Source organism: Monodon monoceros, unplaced genomic scaffold (assembly GCF_005190385.1).
Source record: "Monodon monoceros isolate NGI ecotype Baffin Bay Population unplaced genomic scaffold, NGI_Narwhal_1 Super_Scaffold_8, whole genome shotgun sequence".
NCBI classification, from domain to species: domain Eukaryota; kingdom Metazoa; phylum Chordata; class Mammalia; order Artiodactyla; family Monodontidae; genus Monodon; species Monodon monoceros.
In genome coordinates this window covers 67,744,604-67,768,133 of record NW_021703785.1, presented here as the reverse complement: position 1 = coordinate 67,768,133, position 23,530 = coordinate 67,744,604, and the positions used below count along the sequence as shown (strand labels likewise).

The 23,530-nt window shown below is 45.2% G+C and overlaps 1 protein-coding gene across 1 annotated transcript; it reads left to right on the top strand.

Moving 5' to 3' along the window:
- The first annotated feature begins 515 nt into the window (after positions 1–515).
- On the top strand, positions 516–23,057 carry MEDAG (mesenteric estrogen dependent adipogenesis). Its single transcript, XM_029209795.1, has 5 exons — positions 516–881; positions 10,531–10,640; positions 13,405–13,517; positions 19,590–19,875; positions 21,708–23,057. Exons 1-5 carry the CDS (start codon positions 604–606, stop codon positions 21,830–21,832), a joined length of 912 nt encoding a protein of 303 aa, XP_029065628.1. The 5' UTR covers positions 516–603; the 3' UTR covers positions 21,833–23,057.
- Positions 23,058–23,530: the final 473 nt, after the last annotated feature.

Below are 23,530 nucleotides of genomic sequence, written 5' to 3'. Positions count from 1 at the left end.
GTCTCCCGCACCCGCCTCAGCCTCTCCCCACTCCCTCTCCCGGCAGCGTCCCCCCACCTCCGGCAGTGTCCGTCCCCGGCAGCGTACCCCCACTCCGGCAGTGTTCCCCCCCCGGCAGTGTCCCCCCCACTCTGGCAGTGTCCCCACCGGCAGCGTGCCCCTCCCCCCGGCAGCGTCCCGCTCCCCCGGCAGTGTCCCCCCCCCCCCGCCCGGTGCCCCCCCCCGCCGGCGTGCCCCCCCCCCCAGGCAGTGTCCAGGCAGGGGCGGGACCAGCCCCAGGCGTGGAGCAGCGCCCCCCTGGGGGATGAGTAACCCTTGGCTGCGAGCGGGCGCAGCCAGGCGGGAGCGTGCCAAGTCCTGAGATGCCGGAACGCGCCCTGAGCGTCTGGGGTCGTGCCCGAGGGCCGGGAGGGGCGCGGGGCGGATAAAAGGGCCGCGCGGCGCCGGGGCCGCTTTCTCCGCGCGGTGCCTGCAGAGCTTCGCTCCTCGCCGGCGGGCAGGCGGCCCGGCAGCACCTGAGCGGCGACCCGGGCGCGGGGCCGACCGAGTCGGGGCGCCCGGCCCCTGTCGGGGTCCATCGACGGCAGGAGCGCGGGCCGGGCCATGGCGGGGCTGGAAAGCGCGCCGGCGGCCAGGCCGAGCCTGACCTCCATCTCGTCGGGGGAGCTGCGCAGCCTGTGGACGTGCGACTGCGAGCTGGCCCTGCTGCCCCTGGCCCAGCTGCTGCGCCTGCAGCCCGGCGCCTTCCAGCTGCGCGGCGACCAGCTGGTGGTCCCGGGCCCCGCGGAGCCCGCGGCCACGCGCGGGGGCTTCAACGTCTTCAGCGACGGCCTCGTGCGCCTCGACGGACAGCTCTACCGCCTCAGCAGCTACATCAGGAGGTGGGTGGGCCCGCCGCCTGGTCCCTGCCGAGGCCTTCACCCCGCTGCCCATCCCAGTCCTCTGGCCTCACTTCCTGAGATCCAGCCTGGATCGCCTCCTTCATCACATTTCAGATTTTTCTCATTGCTAACGTCACTCGGAGGTGCAAAGCTCCCCCAACTCCCCCGCCCCGCCCCGCCCCGCCCCGCCCCCGGCCCTGGCTTTCTCTGCCCTTGGCACTGACGTTCTGCAGCTGTCCAAGCTGCCTCGGGAGGGCATTAGGGCAGGCGCCTGAGGGAGAGTAGGGTGGGGAGTGCGTGAACTGGTGGATGATTCTTCCTTCTGGCTCCTTAACTGGATCAAATGAGCTCAAATTGGGGGCACACCCTTTGGGGATGTTTGCTAAGCAGAGACTCACACCCTGGCTTTAGACTGGGGGGAAGGGAAGGGGAGAGGATGTTCTCTTCTGTGCCCTAGGAGCTTTATCTAGTGAGGAGGCCCGGGGAGAAGCGTGCAGAAGTTTAAAGTTTCCCATCTTTGGCCTCAGTGAGTTTTCAAAAAATAAATCAATTAACAGTGGCTGAGAAGGGACCAAAGACCCGTGAAGTCCAGCCCAGGGCCGTGTGGGCTGTCGAGTGGGCAGTTCAGTTCTGGGAAAATGAGAGGGATGAGTGTGGCTTCCAGGATCCGGGGACAGAGCTTGGGCCAAACCGAACTTGATGGAGGGTCACAGGATGCTTAACTGTGGTGGCCAAAGTGCCTGAAGCACTTCCTAGCAGACTGGAAGCCAGCAGGGATGTAGTCTATCGGAAGCAGGCTTTGATGGGGTAGAGGAGGAGGGAGCTTCACGCTGCATTCTGTGCCCCTTGCTACCAGAAGTCACCCTGTGCCTCCAGAGGTCACGTGGGGGGGGGCGGGTGGTGGTGCTTATGTTTGTGTTGCAGAGCTGAGTGCTGGGAAGCGGGCAGTGCAGTCTCGAGGTTGGTTCAGAGGTGGGGAAGCTGGCCAGCTATTAAGATAGAAAGCCTTAGCTCCGGGGAAAGACAAGGGCCAGGGTCACCCTGTGGGTGGGACTGAGCCAAGAGGGGGAAGCAAACAAAATGAGATGTTTAAAATACCTTCTTCAAAGCTGCTGGGGAAAACCTTGCTTTTCCACACAAAGATACTGAGGGCTTTGAGGGCCTGAAAAACCATTCCCCAGCAAGAATTTCTCCCTTTCTTAGTGAATTGAAAATTCCAAGCCATAAGCAGGGGATGGTGGGAGGAACTGAGTTAGAAATAAGATTTGCAAAGATTTTAAAAGAAGATAACCGTTGTATTAACAGAGTATGAAAAATTAAAATGTCCAGAATTAATTGAAGCTATAGGTTAGGCTTTGACAGAGTCAGCTCTCCCAGTCTCAGCAAACAATGCTGCAAAGCTTACAATGGTTTTGAAGTCTGGTTGTTCAACTCTTGCTTTGAACACCTCCTCCCCGAAGGAACAGCAGTGTTCCCCTGGCAGTTTAGAGTCCAGAATAAACAATGACCAGGTGACACAGACCAGGGTGCAAACAGGAATCAGCAAATACAAGGTTCTCGTTGTCTAAGCAATCGTGTGAAGGCTTTTGTACCCTGGGAGTACCAAGGCGCCCCTGAGAATAATTGGGGAGGTGGAAGGAACAACCTGTCTTCCTCTCCGGGGACACACTGTGCAAGCGCAGCAGCCTCTTCTACCTGGGTGTACAGTCCTGGAGGACGATAGGGAGGGAACCTGGTCTGAATGGAGAAAGCCTTCTAGAAAGAGGGGGAAGACGGCTGTGGACAGCAGTGAGAGGTTTTGCTCTCATGCATCAGGAGTGGGGTGCATAGTCGAATACAGATGTCTGAAGTGGCTGCTCCTCAAATTGACACAGATTTACCCAGTTGTCTTTGGTCTGGAGATAGCATACAACTTCCTCTCTCAAAAAGCAGTACTTCATTTCTCTCTTCCTCTCTTCCGTCCTTCCTTCCTCTTTCTCTCTCTCCCTCCTTTCCTTCCTTCAATAAGCTCTAGCCAGTTTAGCTGAAGAAGAATTTTACACGGTTTCCTTTTTACCAGTCAGCTCTGGCACACTTCTAAAGATCCCAGAACCACGTGGCTAAGGGACAGCCCCTTGCATACTCTAGTATTTCTTTCAGGCTCTGCCCAGTTCAGTGTCATTGCCCCTGTGGTCCTGGACACCAGTTTTGGCCGACGTGGCATATTTCCTCGAGGTCAGGCAGTTCTTGGCGAGGATGGCCAGTTTTGCTTTGCCTTCCTAGTCTATCATCTTTAGAGTCACCTTGTACCCCACCATGCACTTTCCACTTTTTATAACACCCTGGGGCCTAGAGTTGATGAACTCCAGTGGCGTTTTTGTCTTCTTTGTGGCCCATATTCCTGCCTTAGGTGTGGGATGGTCCCCAACCAAGAGCAGCTGCCGAGATGACTGGAGAGTAAGAAACACAGGGTGATGATTCTTAATCATTTTGGACCATCAAGCTTTTGAGAATCGTAGGTAGACCATCTTCCCAGAAAGGTCGAGATACACCTAATGTTGCTGACCATGCAGGTAGTTTATGAGATGCTTGGATCCAGGTGAAGAATCCTTCCTCTTTACTTAGTTTTTTTGGTTTTCTTTTAATCATTCAACAAATATTTTGGTGTGGGATAAGCCCACAGCATAAGCAGGATGTCTTTTCGTGGCCTCAGAAGTGTGTGCTGTGACTTTCACAAGGTCCTTTCCCAGAGAACCCCAAGAGGCTAAGAGCTACTGACGCTGACATTCATATGATTCACGTGCTCAGAGAGTAAGAGATTTCAGTGGTTCTACGTGCTCTGGTTTGTTTTGTAATACTGGAACATTTTCCTAAATATGTACCTGCTAAATAAGCCTCAGGAAAACTAGGGTGGTGGGAAGGTCTAGTGATGGCACCCAGTCCTGAGAGCCTGCCTTAAAATTCTTTGTCCTCCTGTCGGGGATTTATGGCAAGATCTTTATTGCTATTTTTTTTCTTTCAAGCTCAGGATTCCCACCCATGTTACAAACGAAACTTGCTCAGGGTTCCAGGTGCAAATTACCATTAACTACCACACACACACACACACACACACACACACACACACACACACACCCTTACCTCTTTTTCCTATAACGCAGCCTTTTAGTGGGGTGTAATGGCAAACATTTGACAAAGAGGAGCTCTAATTCCCTGTTTTCAGTGGTCCTCTAGCATGAAAGAGGCTGCTTGGGTAATAAAAATAAGAACAATAATAGTGGTGGCCACTAATGCTTACTTGAGTACCAGCAATGAGCGCAAAGTATTTCACAGCTATCTCACAAAAGCTGACGAAGTCGGCACCATTGTTTCCCTTTTTTACAGATGAGAAAATTAGGACTCAGAGAGATTAAATAATTTCCCTGGGTGAGATGCTGGTGAGCTGCGGGACCGGGGCCTCTCCACAGCGTTTAGCTAACCATGCAGCCCACCCTGTCAGCAAACTGCCTCGAACCTGGAATAATTCTGGCTTCCTATAGACCGCAGCGGCTTTCTTATAGATTTCCGGAACCTCAAATTAATAACTGGAATGACGTCAGCCAGTACACATCTTATATAATCAGCCTAAAAGAGAAAGTAAGTCCAGTGGTTTGAAGGAAGCCACTAAAAGCAGTGCTGTGACCTGCTTCTGCCCAGATCTGACCAGCTGTTAGCTGGGTGACAGTCACACCTACCTCGAGATCAGCTGCCTGGGGCAGGGGACACAGGGGAGGAGAGTCAGGGTTGGATCATACTTAGATTTTCACTGGGGGGAGGTGCTTGGGCTCTGTCTGTGGCCCAGGCCACCTCTCAGAAACATCCCTGTATGCAGCCCGGCCACCCTTGCTGTTGCCCTTAGCAAGCTCCCGACCTGTCCTCTGCTTTGGTCCTCATGTCTGAGTCTTGGATTTGATGACCTGCCCAGGAGAGCAGCCCCTAAACAGGACTCATAGTGATATTGATGAATTATAATCTCTCACGTGTTGAGCTATGATTTTTACGGGATTCAATTCGGAGTAAGTGTGGACAAGCATGAACGCCAGGACCAGGCTGCCTTGGTTTGAGTCCTAATTCTGCTGCTTACTAGCTGAGTGACTTGGGAAAGTTACTTAATCTCTGTGACTCAGGCTTCTCAGCTGTAAAATGGGAGTAATATTGCCAACAACCTTATAGGGTTGTTGTTCACAATTAAAATGTATAAAGTTCTCAAAACAGTCATTGGTACCTATTCATCATGGGACAAATGTCAGCTTATGTACCTACCAAGCAACCCCAACGCCAAGTGCTTCACACACACTATTTAGTCTTTCAGCCACCTCATGGGGTACCTCTTATCAGCCAGATTTTACAGGTGAGGAAATGCATCTCAACAAGGTTAAGAAACTTGCTGAACTCACAGAGACAGGAATCAAACACAAATCGGGTGATTCAAAACAAAGGGCACTAGCCTTTGCTACCTTCTTCCTCCGGAGACTCTTGCTTTGCCCTTTCAGCTACACTCCGATCCTTGCAAATGCCTGTCTGTGGGCCTGGATGCCTCCATTTGCAGTCCACAAGGCTTAGCTAAACCAAGACTCCCCCCGGGGTCCCCATCTCCCTCCTGCTTCTGCCCTCCCATTGGCAGTCTGTTTGGCCCGACGGAACAATCCCTCCTCTGTTCCTGTCCCAGCTCAGTAAGTGGCTCTAGCTCCAAGCCCCTTGGCCTTGCTCCTTCTTATTTACTTTACTAGGACATGGCCCTGTGGATGCCTGAGCGCAGAGAACTGTGCATTCTTCTGGCATGTGTGTGTTTGAATGATTAACTCGTTTGTAAGCCTCTGAAAAACAGGGACCGTGGCTTAGACCAGTGCTTCTTAAACTTTAAATAAGTTTTTGCAGGTCTCCTTAGGCTCTTGTGAAAATACAGATTTTCGAGCAAATACATTTGGAGAGGGACCCAGGATTCTGCAGGTTTGCAAGCTCCCCCGTGATGCCAGTACTGTTGGTCCAATGATCAGACTTTAAGCAACAAGGCCTTAGATGTGTATCATTTCATATTGAAATGATACATTTTCTTAGCTGTCTCCCCAATAGACTATATGCTTCTGGAAAGTGGGACTGTTTCCTTCTTCGTTTTGTGTCCCCGGTGCCCAGCACATAGTAGGTGCTCAGTAAATGTTTCTTGCACGAAGGAATGAATGAATGAATGAACACGTGTATCGTTGATTAGAGTTACAGATGTTAGAGTGATAAATCTGAAATTTTTGCTTATTTAACTAGAGTTGGGGCAGAAGAAGGAGGTGAGGGAGTGAACAGAAGGAATTGTTTAAGTGTGTAGGGAAGGCTTTGCATAAAACTAACAAGTTAACACTGGAAAGAATGTCCCTGTAAGCTTTTGCTTAGTCACAGCAAAGGACTGTGGAAGCTGTTAGCAATTTCTGGCCCTTTTACACAAGGACTATTCCAATATATTTCTCTTTTTATCTGCTCCTTCCTCCATACTTTAAAAAATGAACACACACACACACACACACACACACACACACACACACACGAGATGGGAGCCGTGTGTTTGAATTCCTATTTGTCTTTGAGCATTTAATTATCAGGGGCCAGGGAAATTTGGAGCAGCTTTTCAAATCATGCTAAAGATGATGTAAAATTTGAAGAAAACTCTGGAGAAGGGTTGGCATCTTAGAGGGTGGGTGACCTTTCAGCTACTCCTGATTTGCTAGAAGCAAAAATTCAGTGTTCTGTCTTGGTCCCATCTTTCAGGTGTTGCCTTCGTTAAGCTGCTCCCTCTAGCCTTCCAAACTGAAAAGATGAGGAAAGAAATTGGAGCAAGGAAAGAGAAACCCTTACTTATTTTTTAGATATTCATATAGTCCTCCTTTCCTGGTCACTCAAATGAACACAGGCCTGGTTGTGTGTCAGAAGCTTACAGAACTTCATGCTAAGGCCAGCAGAGTTGGCCAGAATTAAAGACACTAATAATGTTTGTTGAGCATCTACTATGGGCCCAAGTACATATGTCTATGTTACTGGCACTGCATTACATCATCAAATGGAAGGCAATACCATTATATCCCTTTTACAGATGAGGGAATGGGCTCAGTGGGTTAAGTAACTCACTGAAGGTCATAATGAGTTGTGGCTCTGGGACTGAGTTCACACAGCCAGTCAATGAGAACATGAATTAAATCTTATTTCGAATCACTATGCTTTCTATCACATTGTTCTGCCTTTCAATCTTTGGATTAAAGCCAGGTGTAGAAAGTTCCAGCCTAGCAGCATTTTGGGGCCAGGATGAAAGCAATGAAGAAATGAGAGTTTAAAGGAACTATCTTAAACTGTTTGCTTCTCATCCCTAATGAAAACTTCAGCGAATAGAATAAATATCTAGGACACAGAGGCAATATTTGCATGAGTAATTCATAAGTATGCATGATTGAAGATGAGCTAACTGGTCCCTAAGGTCGTCTAGTCAGGCTCATCTTGAAACAAAACTGGTGGTTGAATGTCAGGTACTTAAAGACCTGTGAGATTTAGCAGCTAGGTCCTCAATCTTTGTATTTTAGTGACTTACATATCCAAATTTCATACCAGTGAATTCCAAAGGGATGCTCACATGTCTTTATTCCACTGCAGTTTTGAGGTGTTTAACAATTGGACAGTAACTGGGAGGCTGGGGATGGATGAATTAAGGAAGTGGTTCTTATTTGTGACCTGGTTTAAACAGAGAGTTAAGTAGGGATCTCGCCACAATCTCTTGTCTGTAAATTGTGTTATCAGAGCTCTCAGTGAGCAGCCTTTTCCCACATCTGTGGTACAGTGATAACTGGCGATGCTCTGTGATGATGTTTACAGCCCTGTTAAGATCCTAAAAGTGCCTCTAAAGCATCAAAGAAGATTAAGTTACGTTGAGCATGGTCTTATGATTCAGGATATCTTATTAAATTCAGACTCCAGAAGGGGTGACTCATGGATAGGTTATGCATTAAACTCAACATGTAACTCTCCAGAAGATGCCCCCCTTCCCCTCCCCCGCCCAGCCTCCCTTCTTTGATCAGGCCAAATAACAGCTCTTTGAGCCCTACAGCAGTCAAAAGAGTCTTCCAGAGAACTTGGTGGAAAACTGATGATTTTTCCAACCAGTGACCATTGCCAAGTTGAGATTTTTATCTTCCTCCTGCCAGTGATGCCTCCAATGAGATGTCAGTCGACTTTGTAGGCGGAGGCAAGTACTGCACTGCCATTTGGGTCATCAGGATAGTATTCGAAACTGCAGATTTTCTGGGTGTCCTATACACACACACGCACCATGTCCATGCCCTAGAGAGTGATAGTCAGACCGTGGATATTGAGAGAGCAGAGCAATCGCCTTGAGGGAAATATTAAGTGCTTAAATGACTATAAATTAACTCCATGATACACAAGGTGGGAGAATGTGAAAATTGCTTTGGATGGATCACAGGTGGTACCCGACTCCCAGCCAGCATCGTGCATCTATCTCTTTGATGTTTAGTCCAATCAGGCTTGCCCTTCTTTTGCTAAAGGCTCTTCTTCCTGCTTTCTCCCCCTGCCCCTCCCCACACCCCCCTGCAACCACAGGCCTCACGGGCCGGCCTCTCCTCTACCACTGCCCAGGTCTCTCTGCCCACCTGGGCCAGGTCCTTGGCAGCTGAATAGATGGATGGTGGAAGGGTGGGGCGTACAAGGGGTCCCTGTACTGCCGCCCTGCTACCCCATCCCCACTTCCTGGACCCTGAGCTCCTCAGATGTGCAAGGCGCGTGTCAGCACACCATCCGGTGCTTAGTGAACGCTGCTGAATGAATGAGAGTGAATGAGCCCAGCAAATCGTGGTTCCCTTTCTCCTTCCTTCTCCGTCGCTTCCTTTCTCCAGTACCTTTTGGCAGCTGGTCAGTTGGGACAAAGAACAGGAAAATTCTCCCTCTGCTGATGTGGGACACAGTGCCGCTCCCGCCAGGTGCCCCTTTACCCCGTCCTCACCGTGCACTGCTCTGCCCAGAGGAGGATGGGGGTAGGGGAGGCACGGAGGGAGAACCCTAGGAAATCCCTGGTCTGCGTCTGCATTATCATACCAGTCCATGCCACTGCGAACCCCCTTCTCCATTCCCACCCTCCTCTCCCCTCGCGCCCACACCCCTGAACAGCGACACCTGCACCCACTCTCCTTCCCCGGGTGCACCAGCCTGTGTGCCCCTCCCCACCGCAGGACCAGCCCCCTAACTACCCACGTGCCCCGGGTTGGGAGATGGACGCTACATTAAAAGCCTGGTGAAATAGAAGGCAGGAAGCATTTTAGATGCTCCATCGGGGGTCAGGTTTTAAAAGCTCTCAAAATCAGATCTGACAATCCAAGAAAAAAGGATAATGACACAGATTTCTAAGAAACCAAGCTGGAGGCAGACAGTGGAAGCTGTTTTTTCCTGACTCGGGGGGTGGATATTCTCCCACTGCTCTTGATCCAGGCCTGGGTCCCCGTCTCGTGCTCCGGCCCCTCTAAGTGGGCTGTGGGGAGAGGACAATGGGGAAGGAGGCTGAGGGGACTTTGCGGCCAGAGCTCTCTGCTGCGGGCGCTCCCCAGGGCTGGTATTTTCATGTCAGGCTCTGGAAGGACAAGAAGCCGGAAAGAAACGGGGGAGCCGTCTCTGCAGGGGACTAGATGTCAGAAGCCAACATGCGGCCCTTTAGCAAAAGCAGCCCATTCAGTCCATGCAGACCTTGCAGTAGTGCCAGTCAGTGGGGAAGCCGCTGTATCTTGAAGAGGGACTGGGGTATCCGCATCCCCCAGCATGCTGGATGCCACTCAGCCTGCCCGTGTCCACGCCGCTTCTGAGCTTGGGTTTGGTTAGAAAATTAGCGTTCTTCTTGAAGGAAGCCAATTTGCACTTGCATCTGTCTTTTTTAAAATCAACAGTGCAGGTAGAGACACAGAAAGGCTGCTTGGAAAATGTGCAGAGCAGGGAGACAAAGCTGACATATTGGAGGACAGAGTCAAAAAGCACAAAGATCTTCCTGGGCTGGAATAATGAACTAACACCAAGGAGGCTAAATGTAATAGGGCCCTGGGCAGAAATCCAACATTAGTTTTGTTTTTTGTTTTTTTTAAATTGCACAAGCTCACGACCAGGGAGATGTGAATTGGTTCATATGAATATTGGTTGATTGTCTAATCAATGGAGCCGCCTGGGTTTATCCTGGGATTAGAGAAGGAAAGGAAAATTTCAGACCCACCAGTTAGGATGACTACACTGGAGAAGACCCAGAAAATTCCACTTACTGAGTATAATTCATTCTCAACCCAGAGAGACACAGGGCTCCGGTAGCTTCAAATGAACGCTTACAGCCCAAAGATAGACGGTACTAGTCATCATCTGGTACAGGCTGCCCTTGAGAGCCTGGTGTTGGTGCCAGGCACCCCCAGGACCAGGGCCACCTTTAGTTTGCATGCTTATTAGGGGAGGGGATTTATTTATTTGGTACAAGATATAGTTGCCTCCCGAAGGACAGTTTAGGGGACTTCCCTCGGAGGGTCTGAGGATGTAGTAGGCACCTGTCCAGTACGTCCCCTTCCTGACCTCGATGGGAAGGTACATCGCACTTGTAATCATCTCTTCATTTTCATAGATATGTGGAACTGACCAACTACTGCGATTATAAAGACTACCGGGAAACTATATTGAGCAAACCAATGCTATTCTTTATTAATGTACAGACCAAAAAGGACTCCTCGAAAGGTAGGTTTGTAAATGTTTGGGTTTGGTTCTGCCTTGCTGGGCTGTGGACTGTAGCCTGCTGATGAGGTAGAAGTTGGGCGTGGAGAAAGCAGGGCAGATGTCAGCTTGTGCAAGGCTGGAAGCCTGGTGTGTGAGGCCATCAGCACAGCACAAGCCTGCAGAGCAAACCTCTAAGTGATCCTACGGCAGAAGCCATCTGTCTCTGAGTCTTGTTTCATACTTCCTGTCTAAGCAGGAAGTGATCTCTGAGCCTGCAGGGGTTGCAAAAATGACCAGAGTGATGAAGATGATGATATATAATATTGCCTACCATGTATCAAGCACTTCTGTGAGGCATGTGCTAATGTGAATAATTGGTCAACAGCCCAGTAGGGCATATCATCCAAAGGAGAACATTTTTGAGCATGAAAGCAGGAACTGTAATAAGTATGCTGGGATAAAGGTATAAACTAGAACTGACTCAGGCATAACTAGGATGCCTGGCCATCCTGCCTATGTGGTACTTATCCCATCCCCATTTTATAGATGGGAAAAGTAAGGTAAAGAAAATAAACGCTTATGTAGATGCTTTTATGTTTCATGCTCTGGCCTTCGGATTTCAATTTTAGAGATATCTCTTTACTGTTTCTTCGGAAATCAGACTGATAACAACTATATTAACTCAAATTCCAATACGAAAATATCTCAATTTTCCCTTCTCCCTCCCGCTCAGTGATACATGGGGAAAGTCATGGGCATAAGTGCTGTAATAGCAGTAGCATTTCTTACACTTACTTCTAAATAACGTTCTTCAAATGAGACCAAGAGAGTAAGAATTGATCTACAAATTCCAAATAGACTTCCTCAGACATGCCCTTCCTCATTCAGATTCGTTGGACCTGATTCTCTGCTCGTCTCATTCAGAGTCATTCAGATTCCCTTCTCACTTCATAATTCAAAGTCACAATGTCCTTCTTGGCAGGAGGGGCCGGGAACAGATCACACTGTAACAAGCAATGCTCAGTAGAGCATCTGAGCCCCTGATGCTATTTGGCTTGCTGGTGACCAGAAAGCTGAGAATTCTTTAAGAATGTAATGCACAGATGTATCCAGTATACCTCCCGCATTGATATCTCAGGAGGGTTCTTAAGAAAGAATAAGAGACCTCTCCATTTTAACATTGTAATGAACATACAGGGAGTGGTATAAGGAAATATTTGTGGGTGACCTTGAAAAGATTCACAGTTACATAATGCTTGTGGAAGGAGGTAGAGAAACCCAGTCCTCATTGGCTGTGAGGAAAGCCGTGAAATGAAGAGATTCTGTGACACAAAGCTTAAGATGGTCAAGTTTAAATTACGAAAATTGTGATTAGGGCAACACGTCCAGCCCTGCTGCTATCCTAAACTTGTACTTCTGTGCAAATTTAGAAGAAGCCACCATTAACTCAAGCCAATTTACTGATCCTTCCCAGAAGTTTGTCATAATAAATGTACAAGTAGACAATGTGGAAGCGATTGGCATCCTCTAGAATTGTGCAGTGCACAGCCTGCCCAACCTGCACAACGGTGGATGGAGGGTGGCAGCCTTAAGTATCTAATGAGCCCAAAGGTCTTGGTTTAGTTTATGTGAAAGTTAATTCAAGGTATCAAATAGCTGGCTTGCTTTACTTGCTTATTTATATATTTTCTCAAAGAGGAAATAAGGTAGTTTCTATCTAAAGTGCCCCAAAAAATAATTTGGGAGAAAGGAAAACAGGGGAAGGAAAAAGAAGATGGATAAGGTTAGTGCAAAGGTTAGTTCAAAATGTATTCCCCAAGGACATAACACTTGCTGTTGGTGGACCACAGGTTTGATGCTCAAAGCCCGTGTAGGATGTTCAGTTCCCCAAATCACATGATGGCTGGTCCATGGCCTTTAAACAAAGGGTGGCATTCTATGTTATGGGTCTTCCTAGAAAAAGTGCTTGAGTAATGAAGGACATGGAGCTTGATTCCGGGGGCTGGAAAAGTTAAGAGGTTGTTGGTTCGCAGTATTTAAAACTTCCTAGGGAGTAAACAACCACCCCTTTGCTTAGATTAGATAGAACTGGACAGAATTGGATTTAAACCAAACCAAACCGATCAAATAAAGAACAAAAAACAACTGCCAGGACACAGACGTGGCATTATTTAAACAATGGGAGGGACATTTCCGCTGGGCTTGTGCTGGGCTGGGACGTGGAGGAGAACCAATCTCAGATTACCTTGGTCCTTAGAACTCTAGCCCTTTGCAGACTGAAAGCCAGGTCTCTGGGGGAGGACAGGGAATGATGAGGGAGGGGGAAGGCGGGGGGAAGCGTCCTTCCCTGGACTGATTTTCTGCTTTGTAAGTGAGGAAATGTGGGTGAGAGCCAAGCTGCTGTTTATCCAGCAAGGCAGTGACACGAAAACCAGCCATCTCCAGTTTTCACTTTGGCTCCCATGCTGGCTGCACACAGAGGAGACTCAGTGCTTATCTGTGATAATTATGGACTGGAACTTTCGATTTCTGAGGCAAGAGTGACAAAGCGCAGCCTGGGGGGAGCTGATTTTCTAACCTGCGTTGACAGTATCCTGGAGCTTCCTCACGCCTGCAAATTTCTTGGAAACATTTCTAGAAACCTGGTTAGGCTTTGCAGTGAGGGAGCAGCGAGGGAGCTTATAAATTAATAAAATCTCCAAATATGGTGGGAATCACTGCTTTGTCAGATACTAAGAAGTACACATGCACCCTTGTTTTTTGACTTCTACTTCCTAATTTCTAGAAAGAACGTATGCGTTTCTTGTGAACACCAGGCACCCCAAGATAAGAAGACAGATAGAGCAGGGGATGGACATGGTCATTTCCTCAGTGATTGGAGAAAGCTACTGGCTTCAGGTGAGGTTGGCTTGTGTGAATCCAGGGCTGCCAACACACAGAAGAGGGTCTGGGCGTTTCAGGCCAGGACTGAGTCCCTAGAGCTTAACTCTAACTTAAATGAATCCAGACACAGACCTTTTCGATTGCTTCATTATCACTACCAATAAAATGAACTTAGTTTCTAGCAGCTTCTTAGAAATAGGGTAAGAATAAATATAAATTTGACCAAGCAGTTCACGGTCTTTACACGGATTTTGATGCAAATGCAAAGATTTGTTTTAAAAAAATAAAGACAACTGACTGAGGGCAGACACCAAAACCAATAGGAACTATGAACCTGCAGCCCGCGAAAAGGAGACCCTAAACACAGTAAGTTAAGCAAAATGAGAAGACAGAGAAACACACAGCAGATGAAGCAGCAAGGAAGGAGCAACACACCAGACCAAACAAATGAAGAGGAAATAGGCAGTCTACCTGAAAAAGAATTCGGAGTAATGATAGTAAAGATGATCCAAAATCTTGGAAATAGAATGGAGGAAATACAAGAAACGTTTAACAAGGACCTAGAAGAACTAAAGAGCAAACAAACAATGATGAACAACACAATAAATGAAATTAAAAATTCTCTAGAAGGGATCAATAGCAGAATAACTGAGGCAGAAGAACAGATAAGTGACAAGGAAGATGAATAGTGGAAATAACTACTGCAGAGCAGAATAAAGAAAAAAGAATGAAAAGAATTGAGGACAGTCTCAGAGAGCTCTGGGACAACATTAAATGCACTAACGTTCGAATTATAGGGCTCCCAGAAGAAGAAGAGAAAAAGAAAGGGACTGAGAAAATATTTGAAGAGATTATAGTAGAAAACTTCCCTAATATGGGAAGGGAAATAGTCAAGTCCAGGAAGTGCAGAGAGTCCCATACAGGATAAATCCAAGGAGAAACACTCCAAGACACATATTAATCAAACTATCAAAAATTAAATACAAAGAAAACATATTAAAAGCAGCAAGGGAAAAACAACAAATAACTTACAAGGGAATCCCCATAAGGTTAATAGTTGATCTTTCAGCAGAAACTCTGCAAGCCAGAAGGGACTGGCAGGAGATGCTTAAAATGATGAAAGGGAAAAACGTAAAACCAAGATTCCTCTACCCAGCAAGGATCTCATTCAGATTTGACGGAGAAATTAAAACCTTTACAGACAAGCAAAAACTACTAGAATTCAGCAACACCAAACCAGCTTTACAACAAATGCTACAGGAACTTCTCTAGGCAGGAAACACAAGAGAAGGAAAAGACCTACAATAACAAACCCAAAACAATTAAGAAAATGGGAATCGGAACATACGTATTGATTACTACCTTAAATGTAAATGGATTAAATGCTCCAACCAAAAGACATAGACTGGCTGAATGGATACAAAAACAAGACCCGTATATATGCTGTCTACAAGAGACCCACTTCAGACCTAGGGACACATACAGACTGAAAGTGAGGGGATGGAAAAAGATATTCCATGCAAATGGAAATCAAAAGAAAGCTGGAGTAGCAATTCTCATATCAGACAAAATAGACTTTAAAATGAAGACTAGTACAAGAGACAAAGAAGGCCACTACATAATGATCGAGGGATCAATCCAAGAAGAAGATATAACAATTCTAAATATTTATGCACCCAACATAGGAGCACCTCAATACACAAGGCAAATGCTAACAGCCGTAAAATTGACAGTAACACAATCCTAGTAAGGGACTTTAACACTCCACTTTCACCAATGGACAGATCATCCAAGATGAAAATAAATAAGGAAACACAAGCTTTAAATGATACATTAAACAAGATGGACTTAATTGATATTTATCGGACATTCCATCCAAAAACAACAGAATACACTTTCTTCTCAAGTGCTCAAGGAACATTCTGCAGGATAGATCATGTCTTGGGTCACAAATCAAGCTTTGGTAAATTTAAGAAAATTGAAATCATATCAAGTATCTTTTCTGACCACAACACTATGAGACTAGATATCAATTACAGGAAAACAATCTGTAAAAAATGCAAACACATGGAGGGTAAACAATACTCTACTAAGTAACCAAGAGATCACTGAAGAAATCAAAGAGGAAATCAAAAAATACCTAGAGCCAAAAGACAATGAAAACACGATGACCCCAAACCTATGGGATGCAGCAAAAGCAGTTCTAAGAGGGAAGTTTATAGCAATAGAATCCTACCTCAGGGAACAAGAAACATCTCAAATAAACAACCTAACCTTACGCCTAAAGCAATTAGAGAAAGAAGAACAAATAAAACCCAGAGTTAGCAGGAGGAAAGAAATCTGAAAAATCAGATCAGAAATAAATGAAAAAGAAATGACGGAAACAGTAGCAAAGATCAATAAAACTAAAAGCTGGTTCTTTGAGAAGATAAACAAAATTGATAAACCATTAGCCAGACTCATAAAGAAAAAAAGGGAGAAGACTCAAATCAATAGAATTAGAAATGAAAAAGGAGAAGTAACAACTGACACTGCAGAAATACAAAGGATCATGAGAGAGTACTACAAGCAAGTATAGGCCAATAAAATGGACAACCTGGAAGAAATGGACAAATTCTTAGAAAGGTATAACCTCCTGAGACTGAACCAGGAAGAAATCGAAAAAATAAACAGACCAACCACAAGCACTGAAATTGAGACTGTGATGAAAAATCTTCCAACAAACAAAAGCCCAGGACCAGATGGCTTCACAGGTGAATTCTATCAAACATTTAGAGAAGAGCTAACACCTATCCTTCTCAAACTCTTCCAAAATATAGCAGAGGGAGGAACACTCCTAAACTCATGCTAGGAGGCCACCATCACCCTGATACCAAAACCAGACAAAGATGTCACAAAGAAAACTACAGACCAATATCCCTGAGGAACATAGATGCAAAAATCCTCAACAAAATACGAGCAAACAGAATCCAACAGCACATTAAAAGGATCATACACCATGATCAAGTGGGGTTTATCCCAGAAATGCAAGGATTCTTCAACATACGCAAATCAATCAATGTGATAAACCATATTAACAAATTGAAGGACGAAAACAATATGATCATCTCAATAGATGCAGAAAAAGCTTTCAACAAAATTCAACACCCGTTTATGATAAAAACCCTCCAGAGAGTAATCATAGAGGGAAGCTACCTCAACATAATAAAGGCCATGTATGACAAACCCACAGCCAACATCATTTGCAGTGGTGAAAAACTGAACCCATTTTCTCTAAGATCAGGAATAAGACAAGGTTGTCCACTCTCACCACTATTATTCAACATAGTTTTGAAAGTTTGAGCCAGAGCAATGAGAGAAGAAAAAGAAATAAAAGGAACACAAATTGAAAAAGAAGAAGTAAAGCTGTCACTGTTGGCAGATGACATGATACTATACATAGAGAATCCTAAAGAAGCTACCAGAAAACTACAGCTAATCAATGAATTTGGTAAAGTAGCAGTATACAGAATTAATGCACAGAAATCTCTTGCATTCCTAAACACTATTGATGAAAACTCTGAAAGAGAAATTAAGGAAACAGTCTCATTTACCATTGCAACAAAAAGAATAAAATACCTAGGAATAAGCCTACCTAAGGAGACAAAAGACCTGTATGCAGAAAACTATAAGACACTGATGAAAGAAATTAAAGGTGATATAAACAGATGGAGAGAAATACCATGTTCTTGGATTGGAAGAATCAACACTGTGAAAATGACTATACTACCCAAAGCAATCTACAGATTCAATGCAATCTGTATCAAACTACGAATGGCAGTTTTCACAGAACTACAACAAAAAATTTCACAATGTGTATGGAAACATAAAAGACCCTGAAAAAAAAAAGACCATGAATAGCCAGAGCAATCTTGAGAAAGAAAAATGGAGCTGAAGGAATCAGGCTCTCTGACTTCAGACTATACTACAAAGCTACAGTAATCAAGACAGTATAGTACTGGCACAAAAACAGAAATATAGATCAATGGAACAGGATAGAAAGCCCAGCGATAAACCCACGCACATATGGTCACCTTATTTATTTTTTATAGCCCTGTTGCTCGCACATGCGAAAACAACTTCATTGACTGGACTTTTTTTTTTTTTTTTGCGGTATGCGGGCCTCTCTCTGTTGTGACCTCTCCCGCTGTGGAGCACAGGCTCCGGACACACAGGCTCAGCGGCCACGGCTCACGGGCCCAGCCACTCCGCAGCACGTGGGATCTTCCCGGACCAGGGCACGGACCCGTGTCCACTGCATCGGCAGGCGGACTCTCAACCACTGCGCCACCAGGGAAGCCCCCTGGTCACCTTATTTTTGATAAAGGAGGCAAGAATATACAATGGAGAAAAGACAGCCTCTTCAATAAGTGGTGCAGAGAAAACTGGACAGGTACATGTAAAAGAATGAAATTAGAACACTCCCTAACACCATACACAAAAATAAACTCCAAATGGATTACAGACCTAAATGTAAGGCCAGACACTATAAAACTCTAAGGGGAAAACATAAGCAGAACACTCTATGACATAAATCACAGCAAGATCCTTTTTGACCCAGCTCCTTGAGAAATGGAAATAAAAACAAAAATAAACAAATGGGGCCTAATGAAACTTAAAAGCTTTTGCACAGCAAAGGGAACCATAAACAAGACGAAAATACAACCCTCAGAATGGGAGAAAATATTTGCAAATGAAGCAACTGACAAAGGATTAATCCCCAAAATTTACAAGGAGCTCATGCAGCTCAGTATCAAAAAAACAACCCAACCCAAAAATGGGCAGAAGACCTAAATAGACATTTCTCCAAAGAAGATATACAGATTGCCAATAAACACATGAAAGGATGCTCAACATCACTAATCATTAGAGAAATGCAAATCAAAACTACAATGAGGTATCACCTCACACCAGTCAGAATGACCATCATCAAAAAATCTACAGACAATAAATGCTGGAGAGGGTGTGGAGAAAAGGGAACCCTCCTGCACTGTTGGTGAGAATGTAAATTGATACAGTCACTATGGAGAACAGTATGGAGTTTCCTTAAAAAACTAAAAATAGAACTACCAAATACGACCCAGCAATCCCACTACTGGGCATATACCCTGAGAAAACCATAATTCAAAAAGAGTCATGTACCAAAATGTTCACTGCAGCTCTATTTACAATAGCCAGGACATGGAAGCAACCTAAGTGTCCATCGACAGATGAATGGATAAAGAAGATGTGGCACATATATGCAATGGAATATTGCTCAGCCATAGAAAGAAACAAAATTGAGTTATTTGTAGTGAGGTGGATGGCCCTAGAGTCTGTCATACAGAATGAAGTAAGTCAGAAAGAGAAAAACAAATACAGTATGCTAACACATATATATGGAATCTAAAAAAAAAAAAAGGTTCTGCAGAACCTAGGGACAGGATAGGAATAAAGACGCAGACGTAGAGAACGGACTTGAGGACACGGGGAGGGGGAAGGGTAAGCTGGGATGAAGTGAGAGAGTGGCATGGACATATATACACTACCAAATGTAAAATAGATAGCTAGTGGGAAGCAGCCACATAGCACAGGAAGCTTGGTGCTCTGTGACCACCTAGAGGGGTGGGATAGGGAGGGAGGGAGGGAGACGCAAGACAGAGGAGATATGGGGATATATGTATACTTATAGCTGATTCACTTTGTTATACAGCAGAAACTAACACACCATTGTAAAGCAATTATACTCCAATAAAGATGTCAAATAAATCAATAAAAGATAAAGGCAACTGTTTAAAAATATGTCAGAAAATGTGTACATATAGCTGACTCAGTTCGTTGTGCAGCAGATACCAACACAACATTGTAAAGCAACTATACCCCAATTAAAAAAAACCTATACCTTCTTGTTTGGAAAAAAAGTATGTCAGAAAGGAAGAGAAATAAGAGGTGTGATATTTTGGACATTTGGACAGTTGTTAATTCTATAATATAATTCTGTGATATAAGCTGTAATACAACATTATCATTATATCACTGAAATTAATCAAATCCTTCTCTCTCTTTCAGTTTGATTTTCAAGAGGCAGTAAAGGATTTTCTCCCTCCAGGAAACAAGGTGGTTAATGGAGAAAATTTGAGCTTTGCGTATGAATTCAAAGCTGACGCATTATTTGATTTCTTCTATTGGTTTGGGCTCAGCAGTTCCACTGTAAAAGTGAATGGAAAAGTTCTGAATTTGTCAAGTACAAGTCCAGAAAAGAAGGAGACCATTAAATTATTTCTGGAAAAAATGAGTGAACCTTTAATCCGAAGGAGCAGTTTCTCTGACCGAAAATTCAGTGTAACTTCCAGAGGTATGTTAAAAATTCTCAAGTACCCGAGGAACGTAGTTAAATTAAAGGGTAGAATAATATCATGGGGGAGGAGAATCAATTAATGGAAAAGGTAAGGCTTCTTGGTAAAGGGGAAATATCACATATTTCAGAAACTAGGAAGTGAGAAACATTTACTACCAAAAAGAAATATAGTAAACTAACACAACATTGTAAATCAATTACACATCAATAAAAATTAAAAAAAAAAAAAGAGAAATATAGTGACTTTTCCTTTTAGGCTCCTTTAAGTTTTCTGACATAACAGTTTTACAGCGCAGCATACCCAGAAAATAATTTTAAAATATATTATTAATGTAAATACACGTTAATACTCATTGAAGTATTATTAACAATAATTTAACTATAGAAGAATGATGCTTTCCTGATTTGCATATTCAGGGCAACAGAATGTTAAGGAAAAGTGTTGGCTGAGGGGGGAAGACACATGGTCGAGATATCCATCTTTATAAATATTTGGAAGGGTTCTCCAGAGTTTCTAAGACAACAAAAGGATATCTCTTAAGACTGCTTCACTGAACAGACCGCAGGTCACACCTGGTGCATTCTAGATTTTACATCCAGGGCCTCCTTCCCAGGACTTGGGGAGACTTTTCAGTCCGATGTGGCTAAGGCAGTGATATCAGTCAAGTCATCTGGATCTGTCTTCTGCTGAGCCTGCTGTCTGTCCCAGGCTAGTCTGTGCTGGAAGGCAACTTCCCTGAACCAGGACTTTTGCTGCTCATTGCAAACAAATAAACAAAGAAAAACAAGCAAAACACAACAACAAAACACCAGTCTCTACGAACCTGTCGTTTTCAAAAAGTTAAAAAAAAAAAAAACAGAGGCTTCATTAGTTGCATTTAATGACAATTGCTTTCTTCCAATGTTTCTAGCGAAAATGCTTAACTCCTAGCTATTTCTTATCCTGGAAAGTAGCTTCCCTCTGTCTCTGTCTGTCTCTGTCTCTCCCTCCTTCCCTCCCTCCCTCCTGCCTTTCCCCCTCCTCCTTCTCTGTCCCTCTTTGTTGCTTTGCTTTCTCTGTCTGGGTGCTTCTTACAAAGATGCCTTTGTTCTCTGCTCCATTGCTGCCATGGTGGGGGGGGAGGGGAAGTTATATGCTCATCCTTTTGGGGGAAGATTACCTTGCCTGGTTGTGGCCATCCCAGATGCCAGGTCCTTCCTGGGACACCCCCCAGCCCACCCACTGGCCACAGCAGCCTGAGCAGGGTTTTTCTGTTTCTCCATCGCTCACCCACTGTCCTTTATGCTGCCCGGGTGTTCACTGGCATCCTGGGGAGACTGAGGGGCATGTGAAGTTGGGCAGTGCTTCCTTGCAAGTTTACTCTGAGCCGGCCCTGGGGCCACTTCTACTTCAGAGCAGTGGGGAAGGATTCTTCAAGGCCCACCTGAGTCGTCATTATGCACTGCAGGTGACCCAACCACCATGCATCAGCCACTCGGCAGGCAGCTCCGCTGGCTCAGCGCTGGTGATCACTTAGCCTGGCTTCATCTCCTTCCCGAGAACAGACCTTTGTCCTAGGCATCTTTTCCCCACCTGTGGGCCTTTTGTCATCAAGTGAGAAAGGGTACCTGTAACTCCAGCCCATGGAGAAGCAAGTGACAATCCACATCCTCCTGGTGAACAGAAAGCAACACGTTTCTGTCAGCTTGAGTTTTTCTGAGGAAGCCAGGATTCCCTATTCATTATTGAAATGGTTACGTTGGATGCTGCATGGGCCTTAGGTACTGTTGGATTTGGGTTTTAGTTTTCCAGAGATGGTAATAATGCAAGCCCTGTTTACTTTTCTCAGGTTCACTAGATGAAGTTTTTAACTGCAGTCTGTCACCCAGATCATCTCTGATGGAGCCTCTTTTGGCAGAATTACCATTTCCATGTGTTCTGGAATCTGAAGAGACACCCAACCCATTTATCTGATTGGATTGGACATTTTGCAGCTCCTCCTACACCCCAGGCCTGTGCCAGAACCCAAGGCTGAGGGGATCCAAGAGAGATGGGAGGCGGGTACCTCTGCCCTCTGCTCCTACAGAGACCCCACCTTTCCATTTTTTTTTTCTTTTCTTTTTGCTGTACGCGGGCCTCTCACTGTTGTGGCCTCTCCCGTTGCGGAGCACAGGCTCCAGACGTGCAGGCTCAGCGGCCATGGCTCACGGGCCCAGCCGCTCCGCGGCATGTGGGATCTTCCCAGACCGGGGCACGAACCCGCGTCCCCTGCATCGGCAGGTGGACTCTCAACCACTGCGCCACCAGGGAAGCCCCTCTCCTTTCCATTTTTGTGGGTGATGCTTTGGCAGGGCTGATGCAGCTGTCTTCAGGATGGGAGGGCTTTGGCCCCATGGCCTGGGCGGTTCCTCTCCTTTTAACACTTCTCCAAAGAGGCAGAGGGAGTGGCAGAGTCCTGCCACCCTGAATATTTCGCTTATACCCTGGCGTCCTGGGAGCTCCCTGGGTAGCCTTTGTGGGAGCCATCTGACCTGGGTTTTGCCCTGTGATGCTTCATAAATCTGGGTTTAGCCCTCTGCTTGTCTGAACCCAAACCCAGCAAGCATGGGGTTAGCAGTGCCATTCTCTTGCAAACCTTGCTGAGCAAAAAGCCCAGGACATCCTTCATCAGAAGGCAAGTATGTTTTTCATCCTGCCCATAGGATGAAACCTTAGGAGAAACATTCACGGTGAGGCTCGCGGGAGGATTGGCCAGGTTGATAAGGCGGTAACCCTGCCACCCGCTGCCTGAAATTTGAACTCCCTTGACCTCCCTCTTAACAAAGTGGCCCGTGTAGAAAGAGGCCAGGTGATGTGATACCAAACATGACAGGAGAAGGATAATGTATGCGGCATTGTCCTCTCTGTTAAAAGCACATTATGTCAGTTGGGTATTTCATAAGCTTTTAGCAATCCTAACACTAAAAGCAGAATAGAAGAAAGCTATACCATTACCATATTACATTGTTACAGCAATACATTTTTCATCTCATAGCTACAGTGGAGTTCTTCCAAAAGAAACAAAAAATCATCCTATTTACATCCTAAAAACCTGCATGAATGAGTTGCTACACAGGCTTATAATGAGAAAGATTTCTGGGTCCTGAGTATAATTTTTCTGTCCTTTTAAAAAATATTCCTGTATTATACATTATGATAGCACTACTGATTGTCCTTTCATTTATATTTGAAATGGTATGTACTATATTTGTGCAATTAAATTTTTCCTTAACATTCAGCATGGAATTGAGTAAATTTGTGACCAAGTATGTGTGATCTTCCCGTCACACTCTGCAGGTGGTATGTTGGCCTTGTAACTTATTACAGTAAGAATTGTGGTTTTACAGCTACTTTATCAAGAGCCTTCTTTGAAGAATAGGTCTATGAGGTATTTGGAGAAAAAAAATTGATACTGATGTTTCAGAAAACGGGAATGTTCCTTAATAACAGAAGATGATAAACATTTGTTATTCACTCTGCAAAATGAAGAGTATTAACAAAAAAATAAGTTATACACCAGAACAAACAAACCTTAGGTGAATATCAAATGGTATCTGCTTCCCAAAGGAAATAGAAACTCTATTCACAAAAATTGACAAAGTCCATTTATTGAAAATAGTTGAATTCAGGAAA

Coding starts and splice junctions, on each gene's coding strand:
- MEDAG (XM_029209795.1), top strand. CDS start 604: ATGGCGGGGCTGGAAAGCGCGCCGGCGGCCAGGCCGAGCCTGACCTCC. Junction 10,641..13,404: donor CAAAAAGGACTCCTCGAAAG/GTAGGTTTGTAA, acceptor CCTAATTTCTAG/AAAGAACGTATGCGTTTCTT. Junction 19,876..21,707: donor ATTCAGTGTAACTTCCAGAG/GTATGTTAAAAA, acceptor TACTTTTCTCAG/GTTCACTAGATGAAGTTTTT.